This window comes from Hyperoodon ampullatus (assembly GCF_949752795.1).
Source record: "Hyperoodon ampullatus genome assembly, chromosome: 8".
Taxonomy (NCBI): Eukaryota; Metazoa; Chordata; class Mammalia; order Artiodactyla; family Ziphiidae; genus Hyperoodon; species Hyperoodon ampullatus.
The window spans coordinates 69,747,390-69,767,854 of NC_136921.1; the positions used below are offsets into that span (position 1 = coordinate 69,747,390).

A 20,465-nucleotide genomic window follows, 5' to 3' on the forward strand; every position below is an offset into this window, starting at 1 on the left:
TCTACTGTAGTCTTCTCAACCTTCCTTTCTCTGTGTACTACTGAGGCCTGGGACACACATACTTACCACTAGTAGTGTCTTAGTAAACTGTCTTGAGGCAGTTTGAATGTGTATCTAAAATCCTTCCAATTAAATTGTTCCCTCTGTTGTCACTTTGTTTATTCCCCACATTCTTCCATTTCTTAACCCTTTTCTCTCGCAGCTCCTGTAGTACTGTGCTTTTGACTTGATATCCCTTATAAAATGCAGCTCCAGTGTGACTGAAAATAAAATCTAGGATCCCAACTCATTTATAAATTGGACATTAACTCTTGTTTATATACTGAGCAAGGTTAAATAATCAGAATTGGTTTGTAATGTTTATAGGAAAGCTGTAAAGAGTAGACACTCTAAATTTGATTCATATGTCAATAGTGCATGGTATGGAAAGGGATCGCTTAGTACTAAGTAATAAAAGGCAGCAAGCTGTGATCACAAAGTTAAATGAAAAAGGTCAAGACATTTTAACAGTGAAGTGTTTTGCCATTTTTTCCACAGTTGAATTTTATAAAACTGAAGCTAAAAGTTACATTTTTAAGTTGAATTTGTACTCTTTTCCACATAGTAAATTATAATTGAATTAAAATATTCAATGATATGACTTCTAGTTGTGCTTTAATATTTTACACTTCCACATGGGAGAGCTTCTACTACGCTCATCTCTCTTTTATCACTTACATATAATTTAAAAGATCAGAAATACGTGTGATCTTCTGAACATGATCTACTGGGTTAATTTAAATTGCTTTGGTGTTAATAATTCAAGTTTTCCCCTTTCTTGTCTCATTAAGGATTCTGGACTCTACTTATAATATCCCTAACTGCCGGATTCTCCTGCTGCAGCTTTTCTTGGACAGTGACTTATTTTGATTCTTTTGAACCAGGAATGTTTCCTCCTACTCCTCTTTCACCTGCCAGGTTCAAGTAAGTATTCCTGTTTCTTCTTTTTTTTTTCCCAACCCATTCTGCTGAAACCTACTAAAATAGAAGCAAGAGGCTGCTTGCTTGTGAGATAATATGTTGAGGCCCCAGTCTTTAATCTATAAAATACAAATGACTCAAAGTTTTCAGCTTGGCTCAGCCTTTAGATGTGGAGAAGAATATTTTAAACTCTATGTAGATAATTCAGTGGTAGTCTAAAAAAATTAATTCAAGGAATAATCTAATAAGTAAGAGACTTTGATGGCTATTTGTCCTTTTGGGATGGAATTTCATTTGAAACAGTATGTGAAGGCTGAATTAATGTTAGCAGTATGAAAGTTTTACAAGATTCATGCACAGATAGTCAGACTTGTAACAGCTTAATAATTGGATTGAAATTTTCCTCAGATTTAAACTTTGTGTAATAATTAGCAAGCATTTATGGCACCCAGTTTATATGTCTAGACCAGATTAGATGCGTTTCATAGTGAAACATTATATTTCTTTGGTCTGTATTTTCTGTTTCAAAGAGTTTCAGAAAATTCAGTAATCAGCATTCTAATCTAGTTTATTTATATTGGGAAGACTCAGGTTTTATAAATTGCCAAATAAAAGCATCTAAGACCTCCAGTTTATTCTACAAACTAAGGGTGGAAGGAGTGGGGGGAGAGAATGAAGAGTAGAAAATAAATTCTGTTAATGATATGTATGTTATCAAGAGTATTATAGTTGTTACTGTTGTTGTTACTACCAGTTCCAGCCCACCCCATGGACAACTTGTGGAGAAAAAATAAAATCTATTTGAGGGACTCTGTAAATAAGTTTAATCACTTCAAATGATGAAATGCATAAGTGTATTTTAAACATCTTAATAAATCCCTATCTGTAAATGTAACATAAATCACATACTTGCCAATACATTTTTTATGTGTATTTTGAGTGGATAATGATTAATTAATAATCTAAATTGACTATACCTAACGGTGCAGCACCATCCCCATAGTTTACATGGGTACCATTCAGTTGGAAAGTTAATTTTGCTAAGTTAATTTTGCTCTCAGTTCAAATTTATATTCTATTGCTGCTCACTGACATCAATTAGTTACTTTAATAGGGGGTATGAGTCTAATATAGATGACATACTGAGACTACTTTCATAAGTCACAAAAAACCTTAATTTTATTTTTTTTCTTTTACTTATTTACATCTCACTTCTCCCCTGAATTCTAGTCGTACATTTCCAGGTATTAAGTAGATTTTGCAACCTGGATTCAGAAAGCACCTGGCACTTAGAATTGTTAAAGCTTCAATTTGTCTTAAAGACACAAGTATCCACTCACTTACCAAGGCTTGAAACCCTTTTTCACTGTATTTATAGCCCTTCGCCAAGTCTAGTCATTCTTGCCTTTTGAGGTGTTATTGGAATACTCTGTCTTAGCACCCACAGTGTTTTTGTTCTATTTAAGATCTTGGCTAGGGTACTTCACTCCTTGAAGTCCCGTACTACAAGCTTTCACTCTTCTCATTTGTCCTGTGTATTATAACCTTTCTAAAAACAGATCTTAGTCACAGCTCTCCCTGGTTTAAAAGTCTTCAGCAGCTTTCCCATTGCCTTCAAAATAAAGTCTGACTCCCAAGTATAGCTTAACAGTCCTTCCCCAAGTGACCTTACTCTACTTTTCCAACTTTATCTTCAGCTATTTCTCCAGTGTACCCTCTCCTGTAGCCACATATCAGATTATTCTGACATCCTCCAAATAAGCTACGAACTTTTGAGATGCCATGGCTTTACTCTTGCTGTTCTCTCTTCCTGGAATGTCATTTTCCCTCTCAGCTTCTCTTCCACTACTACCAGAATTCCTAAGACTCATATGTTAGAAGCTTTTGGAGTTAGAGAAAAGCATTTCTGTTCTCTTAAGGATCTGGAATTCTGAGGGTATTTAACTAATTTCTTAAAAATGATCTTTGTGTTTTTATTAGAATAGAACCAGATGGGCCTCAGTTTTCAATGCCTTTATTAGTCATTCAAATTTAATATGAGATGGTGTCAGATCAGAGACTTAAATATTTGTTAATACAATCCAAAAAATGCAGTTGTGAAATATGTACATTGTGTGTACATATGTATTTGAATTCCTTTCAGTATGTAAGTAGAGATAAGTTAATTTTATATATGATAAATCAGCTATTAAATATCTCATGGGAGTCAGACTGTAATTTAAAATGATCATATGCTTAATAGAAGTAGAGTCTAAAAAAGACATATAATAAATACAGTGATATTTGATCACATATTAACAGAAACCACAGACCCAGAAAGGCATATAATAGTGATAATTGGTACAATTGTTTTATAGTGAAAACCCTGCCTTCTAGTGTTTGTAGAAAATAATGCAATTACTTCAGAAATGGCAGAATATAAGCACATTCTCTATGTCACCAGTAGAGTGAGTGCTTGTACAGAGAAACAACTTCTCTACCTTTTGAGAAAGTTGAAATCTTCAGACTTTATTTTCTTAGAAATCAGATTGATATATTTTATTATTTTGCAGTATCACACTTTTATAAAAATATCTTTATAATAGGTTATGTACTCTTTTGTTATCTAAAATAAAGTGATGCTAATATAAATATTTTCTTTGATTGTATAGAAGTAATATAAGTTCTTTGTTGAAAATTCAAAAAACAAAAAGAAAAATAATGGAAAAACCCATAATTAGAGAAAGTGACACAACATTTTTATTTTTATTTATTTATTTATTTATTTTTTGTGCGGTACGTAGGCCTCTCACTGTTGTGGCCTCTCCCGTTGCGGAGCACGGGCTCCGGACGCGCAGGCTCAGCGGCCATGGCTCACGGACCCAGCTGCTCCACGGCACGTGGGATCTTCCCGGACCGGGGCACGAACCCGTGTCCCCTGCATCGGCAGGTGGACTCTGAACCACTGCGCCACCAGGGAAGCCCCACAACATTTTAATGTATATCTTTCCATTCTTAGCATATTCTTAAAAATTAAAACTGGGACCACAATATACATATTTGTAATCCATTTTTTATTTAACATTTTTTTGGAACATTTTCTATTCTATTGGAATATTTCTATTCTCTTTCTATTGGAATATTTCTTTGGAATTTTCAGTGTTTTAAATATATTTTTAAGACCAATCATTATATATATCTATCTTTTAAGGGAAATCTAATATAAATGATGATAAATTATAGTTTCCAGGAGTTAATGCATATAAATATGTGACCTACCCATGTAAAGATACTGCATTCAGAGAGAACCCAGAGCTTGAAAGAATCTTTGGGTTCTTTCCAGGCTGGGCCGATGGCAGCACCAGAACTTTTTTTTTTTAATATATATATATAGTTTTTAATAAATTTATTTTATTTATTTATTTTTGGCTGTGTTGTGTTTTTGTTGCTACGTGCGGGCTTTCTCTAGTTGCGGTGAACAGGGGGGCTACTCTTTGTTGCGGTGTGCAGGCTTCTCATTGCGATGGCTTCTTTTGTTGCAGAGCACAAGCCCTAGGCGCGCAGGCTTCAGTAGCTGTGGCTCGTGGGCTCTAGAGCACAGGCTCAGTAGTTGTGGCACACGGGCTTAGTTATTCCGAGGCATGTGGGATCTTCCCAGTCCAGGGCTCAAACACGTGTCCCCTGCATTGGCAGGCGGATTCTTAACCACTGCGCCACCAGGGAAGCCCAGCACCAGAACTGTTATTTAAGTCCTCCTGGTTGGGGATGAAGATAGGTATGGATAGGAGATGTGCACCAAAGTTGCATTTTTCCTAACAAGTACAACTTTTTAATGAATACTCTAGGATTGCTAGGGATGTCTTAGACATTCCTATTAAAGATTATGGGAGAACTGAGTCTCTGCTCAGTCATCCTTAGGGGTTATCATTTTTATTAACAGATGAAGAAACTGAGTCCCAAGGAATTTAAGTACCTTGCACAAAGCCAAATAGTTTGCATGTGTCATAGCCAGCACCTAACTCTATGTTTATTGTTTTTGTTTGCCCACCTCCTTTTTATTATGAAAAGGATCAACAGGAGGAATTTCACTAATTGAAACAGCATTTTATTGACAATTAAAGGCACTTGCTGTGGGCCTTTGCTCTATGACATTTTTGCCTATGCGATATTGCCAAATGCAATGAAAATCTGTTCCTAAAATCTCACTCTTTGTTCTCTCCTTCACTGTTTTCTCTCAGTGACCAGAGTTCTCCACTTCAGAAAGACTGCTCTCGCATTTCACATTACCTGTGCACAAGCCCCATCTAGTGGTGCAGTGATGTGGCTGCAGGTTTATAGTTATCAGCTTGCTAATACATAACTCAGTGATTATAATAGGTCCCGGCTAGGGTAAAAATGTTACTTTATAGTCTAAAAATAAATTTGTTGGGGAAATGATAATATATATGATGGGTCTAGCAAAAAGCACAATGTAGACAGCTCATTAGTTTTGTAATTGAGTCAAAATAGTCAATAAAAAGTGATATGAAAAATAGTTAAATAAGTCATTAAGTTTGTTTATCTTATAGTACTTTTATGTAGAGTCAGAGTTCAAGGACCAATTTTTTTAAGGGCCAGTATTCTTAAATAAGTTAAGGGTATTACTTCATTGTAGGGATAGGACTGTTATTTTGTGCTGGTAATACCCACAGAGACTCATTTCCAAGGAGGAAACACGAATGCTTGTATTTCAAGTTATTAAGGATATAGGAATACTTGTTAAAGGAAAAAGTAGACTTCATTTTAAGTTTTCTTAGATAGCTTTTAAAAGAGACCAAAACCCTCAAAATTATCCCTGAAGTAGCCATTTTGAATTATCAGAAATAAGCAAAATATTGTATTTTTGTTATAATTAGACTCAAAATCAGAGTTAGTATTTGTCCTTTGAGTGCCTCTGAGATGGTCACATCTGTGTATTTCCTAAAATGAGGCAGATTGGAAGGCATAGTTGGATATTCGTTTTATAGAACTAAGAGCATAAATTCACTTTTATATTGGTAGAGAAGTTTGGTATTTGCTTTTAAATGTATTATTTCTCGTATTTATGACTTATTTGATGTGGGACTTATGGTCAAAATGCAGGGAACCTTTACAATTATTGGTTATTATTATGTCATGATTTCTAGGGATGTGCTAAGGTAGAGAGTAGTGTCTTTATTAAAGCCTGCTTGATTGGCAATCTACAGTGTTTCATAGTAAATATACAAACCAGGGGTATCTACTGCTGATGCTCTTGGTCTTTTTGTCTAGATCACTCTGAGTTATTCACCTTTATGTTTCTTCTTCCAACCACTAATGGTATTTGGTAAATATCAGGACACTCAATGTCAATAAACACATGCTTTTACTTCAGTTTAAATTTAAATTTATTTTTATGCAGCTTTTTTTTAATTGTATTTTGTAACAGTGGTATTTGGTATTTGCAAAGTAAATCTGAAGTAAGAAAGAAAAGGGAACAGTTGATTTTCATTTGAATTGCTTTTTGGTAAACTGTTTTTGGTAACTATTTTACAGAATAAAAATTAACACGTGATCTGATACTGTTTCATGTGTTATTTTATGTGTAAAGTTCTGGATGTAATCAGATGCTAAAATATTTAAATCTCCATTACATTTGTATATGAATGTGTTTGTTGTTACTATTGTTGTAGGAGGGAAGCAGATTCAGGATTTAGGATTGGCATTGCTGTATTATAATAATACTCTTTTTCTACTCAACATTAAGTTTATTTTTCTATGTTATTAAAGGGTCTTCTCTGACTTCTTGCTCTTCTTGACATTAGGGGCTTTAATTATTGGGGGTTAAAATACAGTACAAAACAGAATAGTAAAATCATAATGGAGGGCTTCCCTGGTGACGCAGTGGTTGCGAGTCCGCCTGCCGATGCAGGGGACATGGGTTCGTGCCCCAGTCCGGGAAGATCCCACATGCCGCGGATCGGCTGGGCCCGTGAGCCATGGCCGCTGAGCCTGCGCGTCCGGAGCCTGTGCTCCGCAACGGGAGAGGCCGCAACGGGAGAGGCCACAACAGTGAGAGGCCCGCGTACCGCAAAAAAAAAAAAAAAAAATCATAATAGAAAAGGGGTTATGGGTTCTTGGGCAGTAATATAAGTCTTGAAGGACAGGAAAAGTGGGTGATTTAGTATTTAAATTAGAAGTTTCTTTTCTAAGCACACTAGATTTAACATTGAGCACAATAAATTGATGCTATGACTCTTTCATACAGACTTTGGAGGGCTGCCTCTTTGTCAAATCAGATTCTTTATTGCCATGGACTGATGAAACAGATGTCAGATGGCTAATTGCAGTAAGAGAGAAAAACTACTGACAAAAGAGACAGATCAAGAACTTGGCCTTGATATTTGAGTATTGTGAAGTTTCATTATCTAGGGACTGTTTGGAGCCATCAGTTGTAATGCTGTCACTATTAATGAATGTATTGATGGCACCACACTGTGGCTTATTGAAGTGAAGGGTTAAAATATATGCGTGTCTTATAAAATATATTCTATTAAAGTTCTGAATGGAGACTTAAATAGATGTAACAAAATCTTATAAGAACTCATTAAATATTCTTGGTTTCTTTGTTATTTTCATAAAGTAATATAGCTAGTAAGTGTTTGCACCTGTTTGCTATGGCTTTTGCTTATGCTAATTTACAATGTGTTATGTTTGGGCTGCTGAAAAGACACGGGTATCCATATGTACAGAATAGCACTGATAAGAAATACATAAGAGATAGCACGTGGCAGTGTTGAACTTGGAACCCTTTCTGTGTGTTCAACAATCTTTATAAATTACGAGTCAGCCTGGTATATTAAAAAGGGCTTATAAGTCAGGAAGTGACTTCCAAATACTGCCAGAAGAGCTTTTGAGAAAGTCAGTTGGTGTCTCTGAGCCTTAATTTCCTCTCTCCAAAATGGGTTAAAAACAATAACGTCTACCCTCATAGGCAATAAGTATAATTTACTAGTTAAAGCAACAGATACATCAGATGATAAAGCAGATATAGTCCCAGAGCTTTTCTTTCCTTTTTTTTTTTTTTTTTTTTTTGCGGTATGCGGGCCTCTCACTGTTGTGGCCTCTCCCGTTGCGGAGCACAGGCTCTGGACGCGCAGGCTCAGCGGCCATGGCTCACGGGCCCAGCCGCTCCGCGGCATGTGGGATCCTCCCGGACCGGGGCACGAACCCATGTCCCCTGCATCGGCAGGCGGACTCCCAACCACTGCGCCACCAGGGAAGCCCTCTTTCCTTTCCTTAATTGAGATTTTTCAGCTGGATATCTGACTATGGCCTACCACTGCTTGCCAATTATCTTTTCTTGAGTAATTGTTATTTATCTTGAGATCTTTATCCTTTTGGTTTTTCCCCTTTTTATTCTTTTGATAATAAGATGCTCTTTCTTATATGAAATTATGCTGATAGTAGATTGTAGTGATTTTCAAACCTGTTCCTGGCAAAACAAGTTTGAGAACAAAACATGGAGTCAGTTACTTCCTTTTTAAAAAAAAATCATTTTTAAACTGACTCATGAAATCTAAAGGCTTGGGAATCCCATTTTTCTTGGACTTTTTGGCCTAACTTTCTAATGAATAAGGACTTTGTCTAACCAAGGTAGTGTCCAGGACAGATAGATATCCTAAGGCATTTTGCTACATCGATATACTGGTGAATAAAGTTAACATGTCTGACATAATTCAGTTTGCAACCAAGTAGACTGCTGCATATAAGTAAAGTAGACTGTAGGTTAGTATGCAGATTCATCCAACCAGATATACATTTATTTCTCTCTGACTGATTTTCAGGGAATTGTAGTACAATGAGAGATATCTTAAATGTATACATTTTACTTCCATGTTAAAGAACTGTGTTCATTGTTAGCATCTTTCAGAGCCTGTACGTTATTAAGTTAGTTAATATCACACCAGCAAAGCATAGGGTTGTGATTCAGTTAAGAGTTCTAGTTGGTAAAATTCTAGATGAAGGATTTTAGTGTATATATGGAGGCATAATTATTGCAGAATTGAGATCCAGAGGAATTAAAGAGATCGTAAAGACTAACCTTATGCTTGAGAAGCAGAAGTAGGACCAGAGAAGTTGGCAGTATAGCTAGGAAACAGTGCTAAGGAAAAGAAAGCCTTTTAAAAATGAGGAAACCCTTCATGCATTGTTGGTGGGAATGTAAACTGATACAGTCACTATGGAGAACAGTATGGAGGTTCCTTTAAAAACTAAAAATAGAATTGCCATATGACCCAGCAATCCCACTACTGGGATATACCCAGAGAAAACCAGGATTCAAAAAGACACATGCACCCCATTCTTAATTGCAGCACTATTTATAATAGCCAGGACGTGGAAACAACCTAAATGTCCATCAGCAGACGAATGGAAAAAGAAGATGTGGTACATATATACAATGGAATATTACTCAGCCATAAAAAGGAATGAAATTGGGTCATTTGCAGAGACATGGATGGACCTAGAGACTGTCATACAGAGTGAAGTAAGTCAGAAAGAGAAAAACAAATATCATATATTAACACATATATGTGGAATCTGAAAAAATTGGTATAGACAATCTTATTTACAAAGCAGAAATAGAGACACAGTTGTAGAGAACAAACGTATGGATACCAAGGGGGAAAGTGGGGGGTAGGATGAATTGGGAGATTGGGATTGACATATATACACTACTGATACTATGTATAAGACAGATAACTAATGAGAACCTACTGTATAGAACAGGGAACTCTACTCAGTGCTCTGTGGTGACCTAAATGGGAAAGAAATCAAAAGAGAAGGGATATATGTATACATATTGCTGATTCACTTTGCTGTACAGTAGAAACTAACACACTTTATATTATAAAGCAACTATACTCCAATAAAAAAAAAAGAAATTAAAGAGGGGACATCACTACAGATCCCATGGACATTAAAAGGATAATAAAGGAGTATATGGGAAAAACAAAATAAAAATGAGATAATCCTTAAAGCTGAAATTTTGAATTCCATTATAACATATCATGTAGATTGATAAATCAACTTGCTCCATTAAAATGGTGGCTACTTTATAACTGATACTTATTCATAATGCACATCATTAGCCTAATTACAGGGCTAATGAGGCAATGGAGTAAATGCTCAAAATGTTCAACATCAGCTGCTAGGTATTAAGAATGATACATTATAGCTCAACATTAAGTGTATACATTTATACTTTTTCCTCACTTTTTATATCTTTTAAGTATATGTTTCTCCAGATAATCTTTGCCTCAGATTTATCATGAAACCTTGAAGCCAGTAGTCATTTTTCTAATGACTTTATATTTTAATAGCATTTTCTATTTTAAATAATAATTGAGAAATTTATTTGCTAGGACAGTGACTGATTTAAAATTTCCCCTTACTGTTTTTTTTAATGATTACAGAATTAATACATGCATCACAGAATTATATAACTCAGAAAGTTAAAGGCTGTAAAATCTTATTTTAAATAACTGAACTAACTAGTGTTAACAGACTGGAGATTATATCTCAGATTTTTAAAAAATCTATACACATGCAAATATTTCTGTTTTTATCATAGTATAATCATGTCACACATATTTTAAAATAATTCTATATTTGTAGTCTTGATTACTAAAACCTTATGACTGTGTGTGTGTATATATATACACACACATATGTATGTGTGTATATGGTTTGTGTGGTGTATGCATTTGAAATACATCACTCCACCCAAATATAACTATACCTTAAAATCTGGTAAACTAGCTAACATGATGGTTTTAGTCTTATTCTCTGGCATTTCATTCTAAAAAATATTTTGCTGTATTTTATCCTGACAGGTTACTTTGAAATACAAATGTATAAAAAAAAGACAGAAATACAAATGTATATATGCATACACACTTATACAATACATCCAATGTGTAGCCACTGTCCTAGCAAGGTAAATATATACAAAAAGAAGAGAGGGACAAATGGGAGAATTTTTTTTTTTAATTCCTGCATAGTCTCTTACCTGATTTCTTATTTGAGTTATCTGTCATATAACATTTTAAAGAAGTCAAAATCTGTATGGGAACATGATGATACAATGAAACAAACAAGTTTTTAAAGTGTTTGTTCAACTTATATTTTTTTTTGTTTAAAACTATAGTAGCTTTTGGAATTTTCATGTGGAAAGCAGTTGGGATAGATTTTTCAAGTGATGATCTCCTGGGAAATCTCTTTGCTAATTTATATATTTCCACATAGTGGTAGTATTCACTTTGAGGATCTTAGAATCACTGGAAGTTCTAGCTGAAGAGAGATTCTGATTCAGCATGTCTGGCGTGAGGTCTGAGATTCTGAATTTCTAAGAAAGTCCCAGGCAATGCCAATATATTGCTGATCTCTGGAGTACACTTTGAAGAGGAAGGCTTTAGGACAAAACTTGGCAAACTTTTTCTGTAAGGGTCCAACTGGTGTTTTTGGCTTTGTGGGCCATGTGGTCCCTGTTACAACTCTTCAACTCTGCCATTGTAGCACCAAAGCAGCCAAGGACAATACATAAAGGAATGAGTGAGACTATGTTCCAATAAAAAGAAATAGGTGGCAGGATAGGTGTACCTTCGTTTGCCAAGCCCTCCTTTAGGAGACGACTCTGAAATTAGATATTGCTTATAAAAAATTTCTAATTTTTGGTTAAAAAGTATATATATGTTTATATATATTCAATGTAAGATGGAGTGGGCTTGTTTGTTCAGGTTAGTTTTATAGTTGTTAGGATGTAACACACATTTGTAAAAATCTCATTTTACACTAATTTATAATAACTACTGCACACCTAAATGGTAAACATAATAACTTTTCCTGAATATCTGAGTTTTAATGAATAAATGATGATGATAAAGTAGTGATGAAAGGTTGGCTAAATAAAGGCTGTTTGAACGAACAGGAAAGCTTACAGTTTGAGGATGTTTAAAATTATAACAAAATAGGGCTTCCCTGGTGGCGCAGTGGTTGAGAGTCCACCTGCCAATGCAGGGGACACGGGTTCGTGCCCCGGTCCGGGAAGATCCCACATGCCGTGGAACGGCTGGGCCCGTGAGCCATGGCCGCTGAGCCTGCGCGTCCAGAGCCTGTGCTCCGCAAAGGGAGAGGCCACAACAGTGAGCCCCCGTACTGCAAAAAAAATTGTAACAAAATAAATGAGACAGTTATAAAAAAACCCATTGTATTAATTTTACTCACTTCTTTTAGATTGCGAGTCTACAAGTTACTTCCTTGCCAAGAATGGGAAGAATTTTTCAGGGTTAAGAAATAGACTAGGAACTATAAGTAAAACTAGCTTCCTTTTACCAGGCCCTGTACAGAGAAGGAAGGATGAAGTGCCTGCCCTGTAAAATTGCAACGTTATGGAGGTCAAAGAAAGGTCAGGTAGGAGAGAGCCTGGAACTAACGAAATGTTGAAATAGCAGAAGACCTCAAATCCATTCTAAAGTAGGCCAAGGGCTGTGATGTTCCATATAAAAAGGATCAAGAGGCAGAGATGAATCATCCAAAGTAAGATCTGAATAACTAGAGTTCACAACCTTTGTAGTCTGAACTAGAATCTTACTAGCTAGCCCTATCCATCATCCATCCGTCCGTCTTACATCCCTTTCCCATTTTTTTCTGTAGCTATTCCAAATCTTCACTTTGCATTTTAGTTTTCAGTGGACTTCACTTCCAGTTTCATGAAAGGTCATCATGAGAGAACTTCCTGCTTCTTCCCTCTCCCTTTCATGATTACGAACTTAAATTTACATGCACTTTCATCATACCACCCCTTCCTCTTATCTCAGAATAAAGTGTTCTTCTCCCAATTTTACTTCCTTTGTTGTAGATCCACCGCCCCCCCTTCCCACCGCACCTTCCTTTTTCATGTATCTTCAGCCTTTCCTTTTATATCCAATATTCTTGTTAGGATATTTTTTAAACATTCAAGTTTCTCCTGTGTTAGAGAAAAAAATCCTCATGCCCAGATCTCTCCATAGCTAAATATCTTACAAGACTAGAGAAGAGATAGTCCCTGTTTCACAGTGACTGTAGTTGCTACCACGTGTGTTGTGCGTTCACTCCTACACTACCATTTTTCTCCTTGAATTAACTGCAGAACTCTTAATTACAAAATTTAACATTCCTTTTTCAATCCATTATTTGAAACGGTTTATCATTACTTTTCAAAATGCTTTTCTTTCTTAATTTCTCTGGCATCACTCCCTCCTGTTTTGTTTTGTTTTCTGTCCAGCTTTCTGATCACTATTTCTCACTTGTGGAATCCCTTTTCGTAAGCTACTACTTTGAGTAGCAGAAGTCTGGCCAAAGATTTCTGAGTCTGTCTAGCCTGTCTTAAGCCTCTATCCTGAGAATCTTCCTTTTGGTTTTCATTTGTATTTCCTGTTGCTTACTGGGAGTTTTTACTTCAGTGTCCCACAGGTATTTGCAGTTTAGCACATCTAAAATTGACTTCATTATTTCCTACTTCCCACCGACCTGTATCTTCTCTTGGGTTCCCTATCATGGTGATTGGTGTTTCATCCAGCCAGTAACTCAAATGAGAAACCTGGCATCACCTTCAGTTCTTCCTTCTCCCCCAGTAACTCCAGCCAGTCAAGGATAAAAAATAATGGTTGACATTTATTGTGTTTATGATCGTGTGCTCAGTAAATGGGAGGCACTGCAGCAAGTGGTTAATAGTATCTCATTTAGTCTTCACAGGAACACTAAAGAGAGGAATTATTAACCTTATTTTAAAGATGGGGAATTAGATTTCCAGGTAGGCTAAAGTAGTCCTGTAAATAATAGAGCCATGTTTAAACACCCTGTGGAAGGAAAGTTAGCTTTCCAAGTCTTTCACTCTCACCATACCAAACTATTAACCATTTCCTGCATTCTCCATTGTGTGTTGCTTCTGCACATATTGTGTTTGTTTAGAACTCTAAATTCATCATACTCAGTTTTAGCTCAGGTGTTGACTCTTCTTTAAAATCTCTCCCCTTCTACAAATCGAATGGCTCCTTTGTCTTCCAAGTAATGCTGTCTGCACAACTTTACTTAGCACACTATGTCACTAGACACGTCTTTGAGGACAACACTGATTCTTGCTTACTTCTCTATCTCCCATATATAATGCCTGATATAGAGAATTCATACTGTAAATTTTGGTGAAGTAAAATAATGGAAAGAAAGTTAAGAAAATTATAAAATAAAGAACTTTAGAGTATAAAGGGTGAATGTAATATATGTTGTTTTTTTCTTAATGAGAGACATAGCATTTCCTCAGTGAAGAAAGCTTTCTCTTTGAAATTCTAACCCTTATTTCTTAAATAACACTGGTAAAGTTAATTGGAATACACACAGTTCCACAGCAATTTCTGTAAGTAATTTGTTGTATCATTTTGTGTTTCTGAAAGAAACATAAAAAATGCTTGGTAAGTGATTGAAATATGATGAGGTTTAGTATTTTCTTTCAGATTTTGGGTTTGGGTTAAGAACTTTTGACTCCAGATGAAGAACTGATAGTTACTCCAACCAAGCTCACACAGCTTAAAATTCTTTAGGAATTAGAGATTTCTTGGCTAGGTATAGAATGAGAAATAAAAGGCAGCTCAGGTGTGTGAAGAAGGAATGGATTAGTACCAGCTAGTTCATCCTGTCTCCTACTGAGCCAGTCAGACACAGAAACAAATAGCCAGCTGGTTCTTAATGTAGGACCTTAATATAATTTCTTATTCTGGCAAGCAGAGAGCTTTCTGCTTAGAGCAAAATCAGTTGGCAGTGATGCTACTGTATTAAATTGCAGGAGTTCTGTCATAAAAACATGTCTGAAATGTGGAACTATATGCGAGGGAAAGGAAATACAGGAATTAATATGGTAAGGATTGAAGATTTCAAGAAAGTGGAGTCTAGTATGTAGTACAGAGATTCAGTTTGGAGTCAGCCAAACCAAGGTTAGAGTAAAAACAATAAACAACATGAAATGAAAAAAGAGCCGCTAATCTGTTTGGTCTCTCTCTTAAATAAACAAAGGTAATTTATTTGAAACTTTTGACAGTGGCTTATTCAGTGCTTTTATTTGTGGTTCAAAAGTAAGAGCATAGTCACTTAAATTGCCAGAATCATTGAATTAATTTGAATCTTAAATTTGAAATGTATTCCATTCCTGAATAAATGAAAATAATTAAGGTATATGATGATTTATTCACTTTACAAGTTTCTGTTAAATATCAATGTAAATATATTGCTAGAAAGTACATTTCCAGACTACAAAATCTAGATATAAATAGTGGAAGTCTGAGTTCCCTAGTGAATTATAAAGGGAGGAGTGATTATGAACTTATAGGAAGAGGGTAATACCAAGCAGAAATGCACACAAACCTATAATTCTTCAGTCTCGTTCTTTGCTCCACCTCCTGAGTCTGCTTGTATGTTATTGTTTGTTTCTCTCTTTTGGATTGGGGATGGGTCTAGATTTAGGTGTTTTACTTAGAAGGAAGGAAGAGTTGAAGTAGAAGATGAAAAGAATTTTTAAAAATCTCATCTGTAGCTAAGCTTTCTTTTCTGTACTAGATAGTGGCTAACATTTATTGATCATTTGGTATGTGCCACACACCTGATTCTCATAACAACTTTATAAGGGTAGATTTTATTTTTATTTCCATTTTGGGAAATTGAGGCTCAGAGGTCAAACAATTCTTCTGGCTTCATACCCCTTTTAAGTGTCAAAGCTTGGCCCTCAAACCATCTCTGTTTAGCTACAGAGCTCGAACTCTTAACCACTAACAGGAACCACATGAGTACCTTTTTGTAGGATTCTTTATTATTAGAAGGGAGTTCTTTAGAACTAAAACAAAATAGTACCTTTTTATAACTAATCTTTTAGGATATGGAAATAGTTCTATTATAATGAGACTTTCTTTGTAACCATATTTTCTCTAGTAATTTTTTCTTATTGAACAATATCTCCCATTTCCATATTGATTTCAGAAATGTATTGCAGTGGACTAGAACTTTATCTCCGGATAATAAAATCCACATTTAGGAATCCTAACATTTACTTGGGAAACATTCTGGTTTTGTCATTGAGTTCTCTGTGTATTTTTCTACCTATTTTTAAATGGTCAACTGAATAGTCAGGCCTTAAAATTTTGGATTAGTATGTTAAATGAGGTCATATATTAATTTTCATTATATTTGTGTGTCTCCTTGATTGATTCTTTGTGACTAAAATATTTATGTATTGATAGTTATACTCCCTACATCATTGTTTCAGTTTAAGCACAGGTAATGTTGATGAATTAACCTATTTTAATAGGTAGGAAAAAACCTACATAATCTCATTCAAGTGTTTTTACTTATTCTGTCTTTGCAACTTGAATAGTCATAGAAATTTAAAACTGTTAGGGATCTTAAGTTTATCCGATCCAGCCCTTTACTTGATAACCATGAAATCTTAAGTGTGTAAGTTCACTTCTCCTGGTTTTGTCTTTTTCCCTTTATACCACAGTATCTCATTTGCTAGTCCATTGCCACATCTTTGAAAATTGACATTAAGGAAAGTTAACCTTGTTAACTCTTTTATTTGCTCTGCTCACTTGTATTTTATATCCAGTTGACAAAAAAGCATTTTGAGCAAAGGAGTATTTTAGGGAAATTAATCTGTACAATATGTTTTAGGTATAAGGAGAGAATGACTTGGAAAGAATTGCATCATGAATTTATTTTCTTGGTCACATTTATGTATGAAATAATAATTGGGCAATAAGTACATTAGTTATTAGAAAAATAACTGTTAAAACCACAGCAACAAAATCTGTAGGTCCATTAAAATTAAAAAAGACTGATAATATACTAAATGTTGGTGACACTGTGGAGCAACTGAAACTCTCATATGTTGGTAGAAGTGTAAAGGAATCAACTATTTGGGGGAAATGTTTGATGCTTTCTACTAAAGCCACATTTACCATACATCTACCTTATAACCCAGCAATTGCATTCCTAGGACTTCCCAAGAGAAATGAGTGCAGATGCTTACCACCCACCACAGGTGTGTACATAGTATCGTTCATAATAGCTCTCTTTATAGGAGCACCAAATTGGAAACAACCTGAATTCCCAGTAGTAGAATGGATAAATAAATTTTGGTATTTTTATACAATGGAGTACTAAACTGTAATACAGAACACACCAGTGCTACGTACAGCACCATGGATGAATTTCACAAACACTACTGAGAGAAAGAATGCAGACACAAAAGAATACATCATGATGCCATGTAAATGGAGTTTCAACAGCAGGTGAAACAAGTCATCATGATAGCAGTGTGGTAGTTATCTGAGGGTTTGAGGGAGGGAAGGTGGATATTGACAGGGAAGAGGAACAAAAGAGCTTTCTCTGGTGCTAGAAATGTTCTGTATTTGATCTGGGTGGTAGGTACATGAGGGTATACCATAATAAAGATTCATTGATCTGTATATATATTAGGCATTTGCACTTTACTGTGTATACTTTAAAAAGTAAAATGCATATATATAAAGAGAGATTGAGTAAAATAGGCACCATACTTAGTCATAATTTTTCAGTTCAAAATGTGCCCTCTACAAGAAATAAATGAAAGGCTTTGACAAAGGGGAATCAAGATACCTTCAGCTTTTTACAGGACTTCAAAGATCACAACAGGCATAGGAGGGAAAACTTACCAGGGGTTCTCTGTATCTTCCTTGGGAGGAAAATCACGGTGGGTGTTTGAAAAGGAGCTTTAAATCAAGCGATTTGTCAAAGATTTTTAGTCCCTTGCCTGGCAGTACATGTGTGACAATGGCTACAACGTTCCCAGTGGGAGTATGGTGCGTTTGAGATGGTAGAAAGACTAAGAACCACTGCTCTGGAGTATTTCTTCATTGCCATTAGAATTCCTTGTTGTGCCTGGTTTGTGACGGTCACTAAGCATTTGAGCTTGTATATCTCAGTAAAGTTCAATTATATCAACATTGTAGTTATTATAATTTCCTAAAGTTCAGTAAACTGTACTTTAGAGATTCTTCTATTTTTGTGGGAATGCAGGGTCTCAAACTAGTAGAAGAGAACAATTAACTCCTGAAATTCTGTTCCATGATTAACTTTGTTAGTATGAATTTAAATGTTCTCAGGTCAGTATTATTATTTTTTACAGTGAATGATAATGCTGATAGTTATGATTAGATTTCTTTTCACTAATCAATTTTTGGAGGAATTCTTTTCTTTTTAAAGGAGCAAAGCATTTAGTGTATCTATTTTATTTTACCGTACAGTAGGTAATACAGCTAGGTAGATTAGCCCTTAATGGCACATGAGAAGCATCTTAAACTAGTCCCAGTTGAGTAAGATTGAGTGGAGAGAGTAAATAATAACTCCCATGGACCAGAACAGGGGGCCATCAGGATACATCAGGGTCTTCTGTAGTCTCAGGTGAATGCAACGGGGTTGTTCTTCAAAGAGAGTATCTTCTTTACTCTCTGCCACTGATCTTACTGGACTGGAAATCATTATAATGAGGTGTCTTCAGATGTTAATTTTGATCTAAGTACTTCCCTGGCTTTGATCTGTGCTTAGGAAAGAAGAGGACAAGGGGAATGATAACCCTCTCAGCCCAGGGCCCTTATTACTTATGACTTTCCATTCTTACTACTGCTGGTGTGTACCTCCTCATATGTCCTTGATTTGGATTGCTCCCGTGAGAAGATTCTCTTCTGCCTCTGACACCAATTGGACCCTACCTTCTATTCTTTTTAGCATGTCTCATCCTTATTAGGATAAGCAAAGAGTATTACTGCAATACAATTAGTGCAAGGAGTGTTAAGAAAATATAGTAAAATAAGTAAAATTGCTGCTTGATAGAGGGAACAAATGTCACATGAGCTATTTGGCGCTCATAGTAACGATTAAACAGTGTCTTTGCTGACACCTAGGAACTCATTGAAAGCCACTTAAGTAACCTATTAAGTTGAGAACTGAAATGTCTATAAAAGACATAATCTGATTTGTGACTCACATATGGACAAGTGCTGTTTTTAGTGCTCAAAGAAAAAGTAGAATTCCTTCATGTAATCTAAAAAAATGGTACAAACAGGACAAATACTTGAAATAATATGTATTTTAAGTTATAAGTGAGTACAAGAGAGTGGGGAAACACAATGCTAATTTAAATGAAAGAACATGCTTGTAATGTAACAAGATAATGTACCTTAGAATTAGGTGATGGTACACACATGTGATTATGAGGCACAGTAAAGAAGTTATAGGGATCAAACTGAGCATTTTACTCTAAGTAATGAAATTGAAAAAATTATATTTGATAACCAAGACTTATATTTGACAGCTTAAGATCTATTACTAATTCTGAAGATGTCTGATACTCTTTTTTAACTTGTATATTAATGTATAAAAGATATTTGGGAAACATGTTTCCGGATTGTAAGCATATTCGGTAAAAACTGATGGTGTTTTTGTTATACCAAATTACATTTTCCTTTTCTCGTTTGTTTTTTTCTCCCTCTAGGAAACTGACTGGACATTCTTTCCACATGGGCTATAGTATGGCAATTTTGAATGGCATTGTAGCTGCTCTTACTGTAGCTTGGTGCCTCATGTAAACCCACACTGAAGCAATATTCTTGACAAAACTTAGTCATGATTGCTTTGTAATAACAGGGAAGAACATCATTGCCTACTCAGAAGACCAAGAAACCTGCTGCTCATTATGTGCTTCAGATACATGTCATATCATCATCATTATGGAGGACTTTTTAAGCATCGTTCTAGAGCCTAGGCATTGGGAATATCTACGTGTTAAGTTTCAAGTAATGCTTAAAAGTGTAAGATGTTTACCTCATCTTTTTACTTTTGTATGCATTGTCCTTATAAGTTGTAGAAAACATTTTAATGGAACTCAAACCCGAAAACTTGGATGCAGAACATCCTGTATCAATGCCTGCCTTTCCATGTATATGTATATACTACATTTTTGCTAAGAAATACTGATAGTACTGTTTTAGAAATATTTCTTATTTATTCATTATATTAGTAAAGCAAACAATGCCTACTACTTTGACATTTTACAGAAGCTACTTTTAAATCAGAATATTTAGTTTTCGATATATAGAAGGTGCAGTTATATTTTTTAATGGGCTATGGTTCTTTATGTGTTTTTTTTACATATTTTCCTACTATATCTTGAATTTGTATGTTTTTAAATTGTTACATCTAGGCAAATGTAAATGTTATTTTTTAGCTCGTGCAAACCTTAATACCTACCATTTTTAATAAGTATTTTGTCTTTTAAGAAAAGCACACTGGCCTGAGTTTAAAACTAAGTAAACTTATTTAAAAAAAAAACAACCAAAAAAACTGAAAAAAGTTTAATTATTTAAGCCATGAAAATATTCAGGAAATTTAAAGCTATTCACTATTTCCAT

The 20,465-nt window shown here is 35.2% G+C and overlaps 1 protein-coding gene across 2 annotated transcripts in view; it reads left to right on the top strand.

Annotated features, from left to right (window-relative positions):
* The window catches only part of ARL6IP6 (ARF like GTPase 6 interacting protein 6), a gene marked incomplete at both ends in the record, with an annotated part of 33,151 nt that extends 13,508 nt beyond the window's left edge, over window positions 1–19,643 (top strand). Inside the window, 2 exons of one of the 2 annotated variants that reach the window (XM_079710064.1) lie at window positions 831–963; window positions 19,550–19,643. In XM_079710064.1, the coding sequence (XP_079566190.1) occupies window positions 831–963; window positions 19,550–19,643 (227 nt within the window). The remainder of the gene's footprint in view (window positions 1–830; window positions 964–19,549) is intronic. The other variant, XM_079710065.1, reaches the window with a different exon arrangement.
* Between the last annotated feature and the right edge of the window lie 822 nt (window positions 19,644–20,465).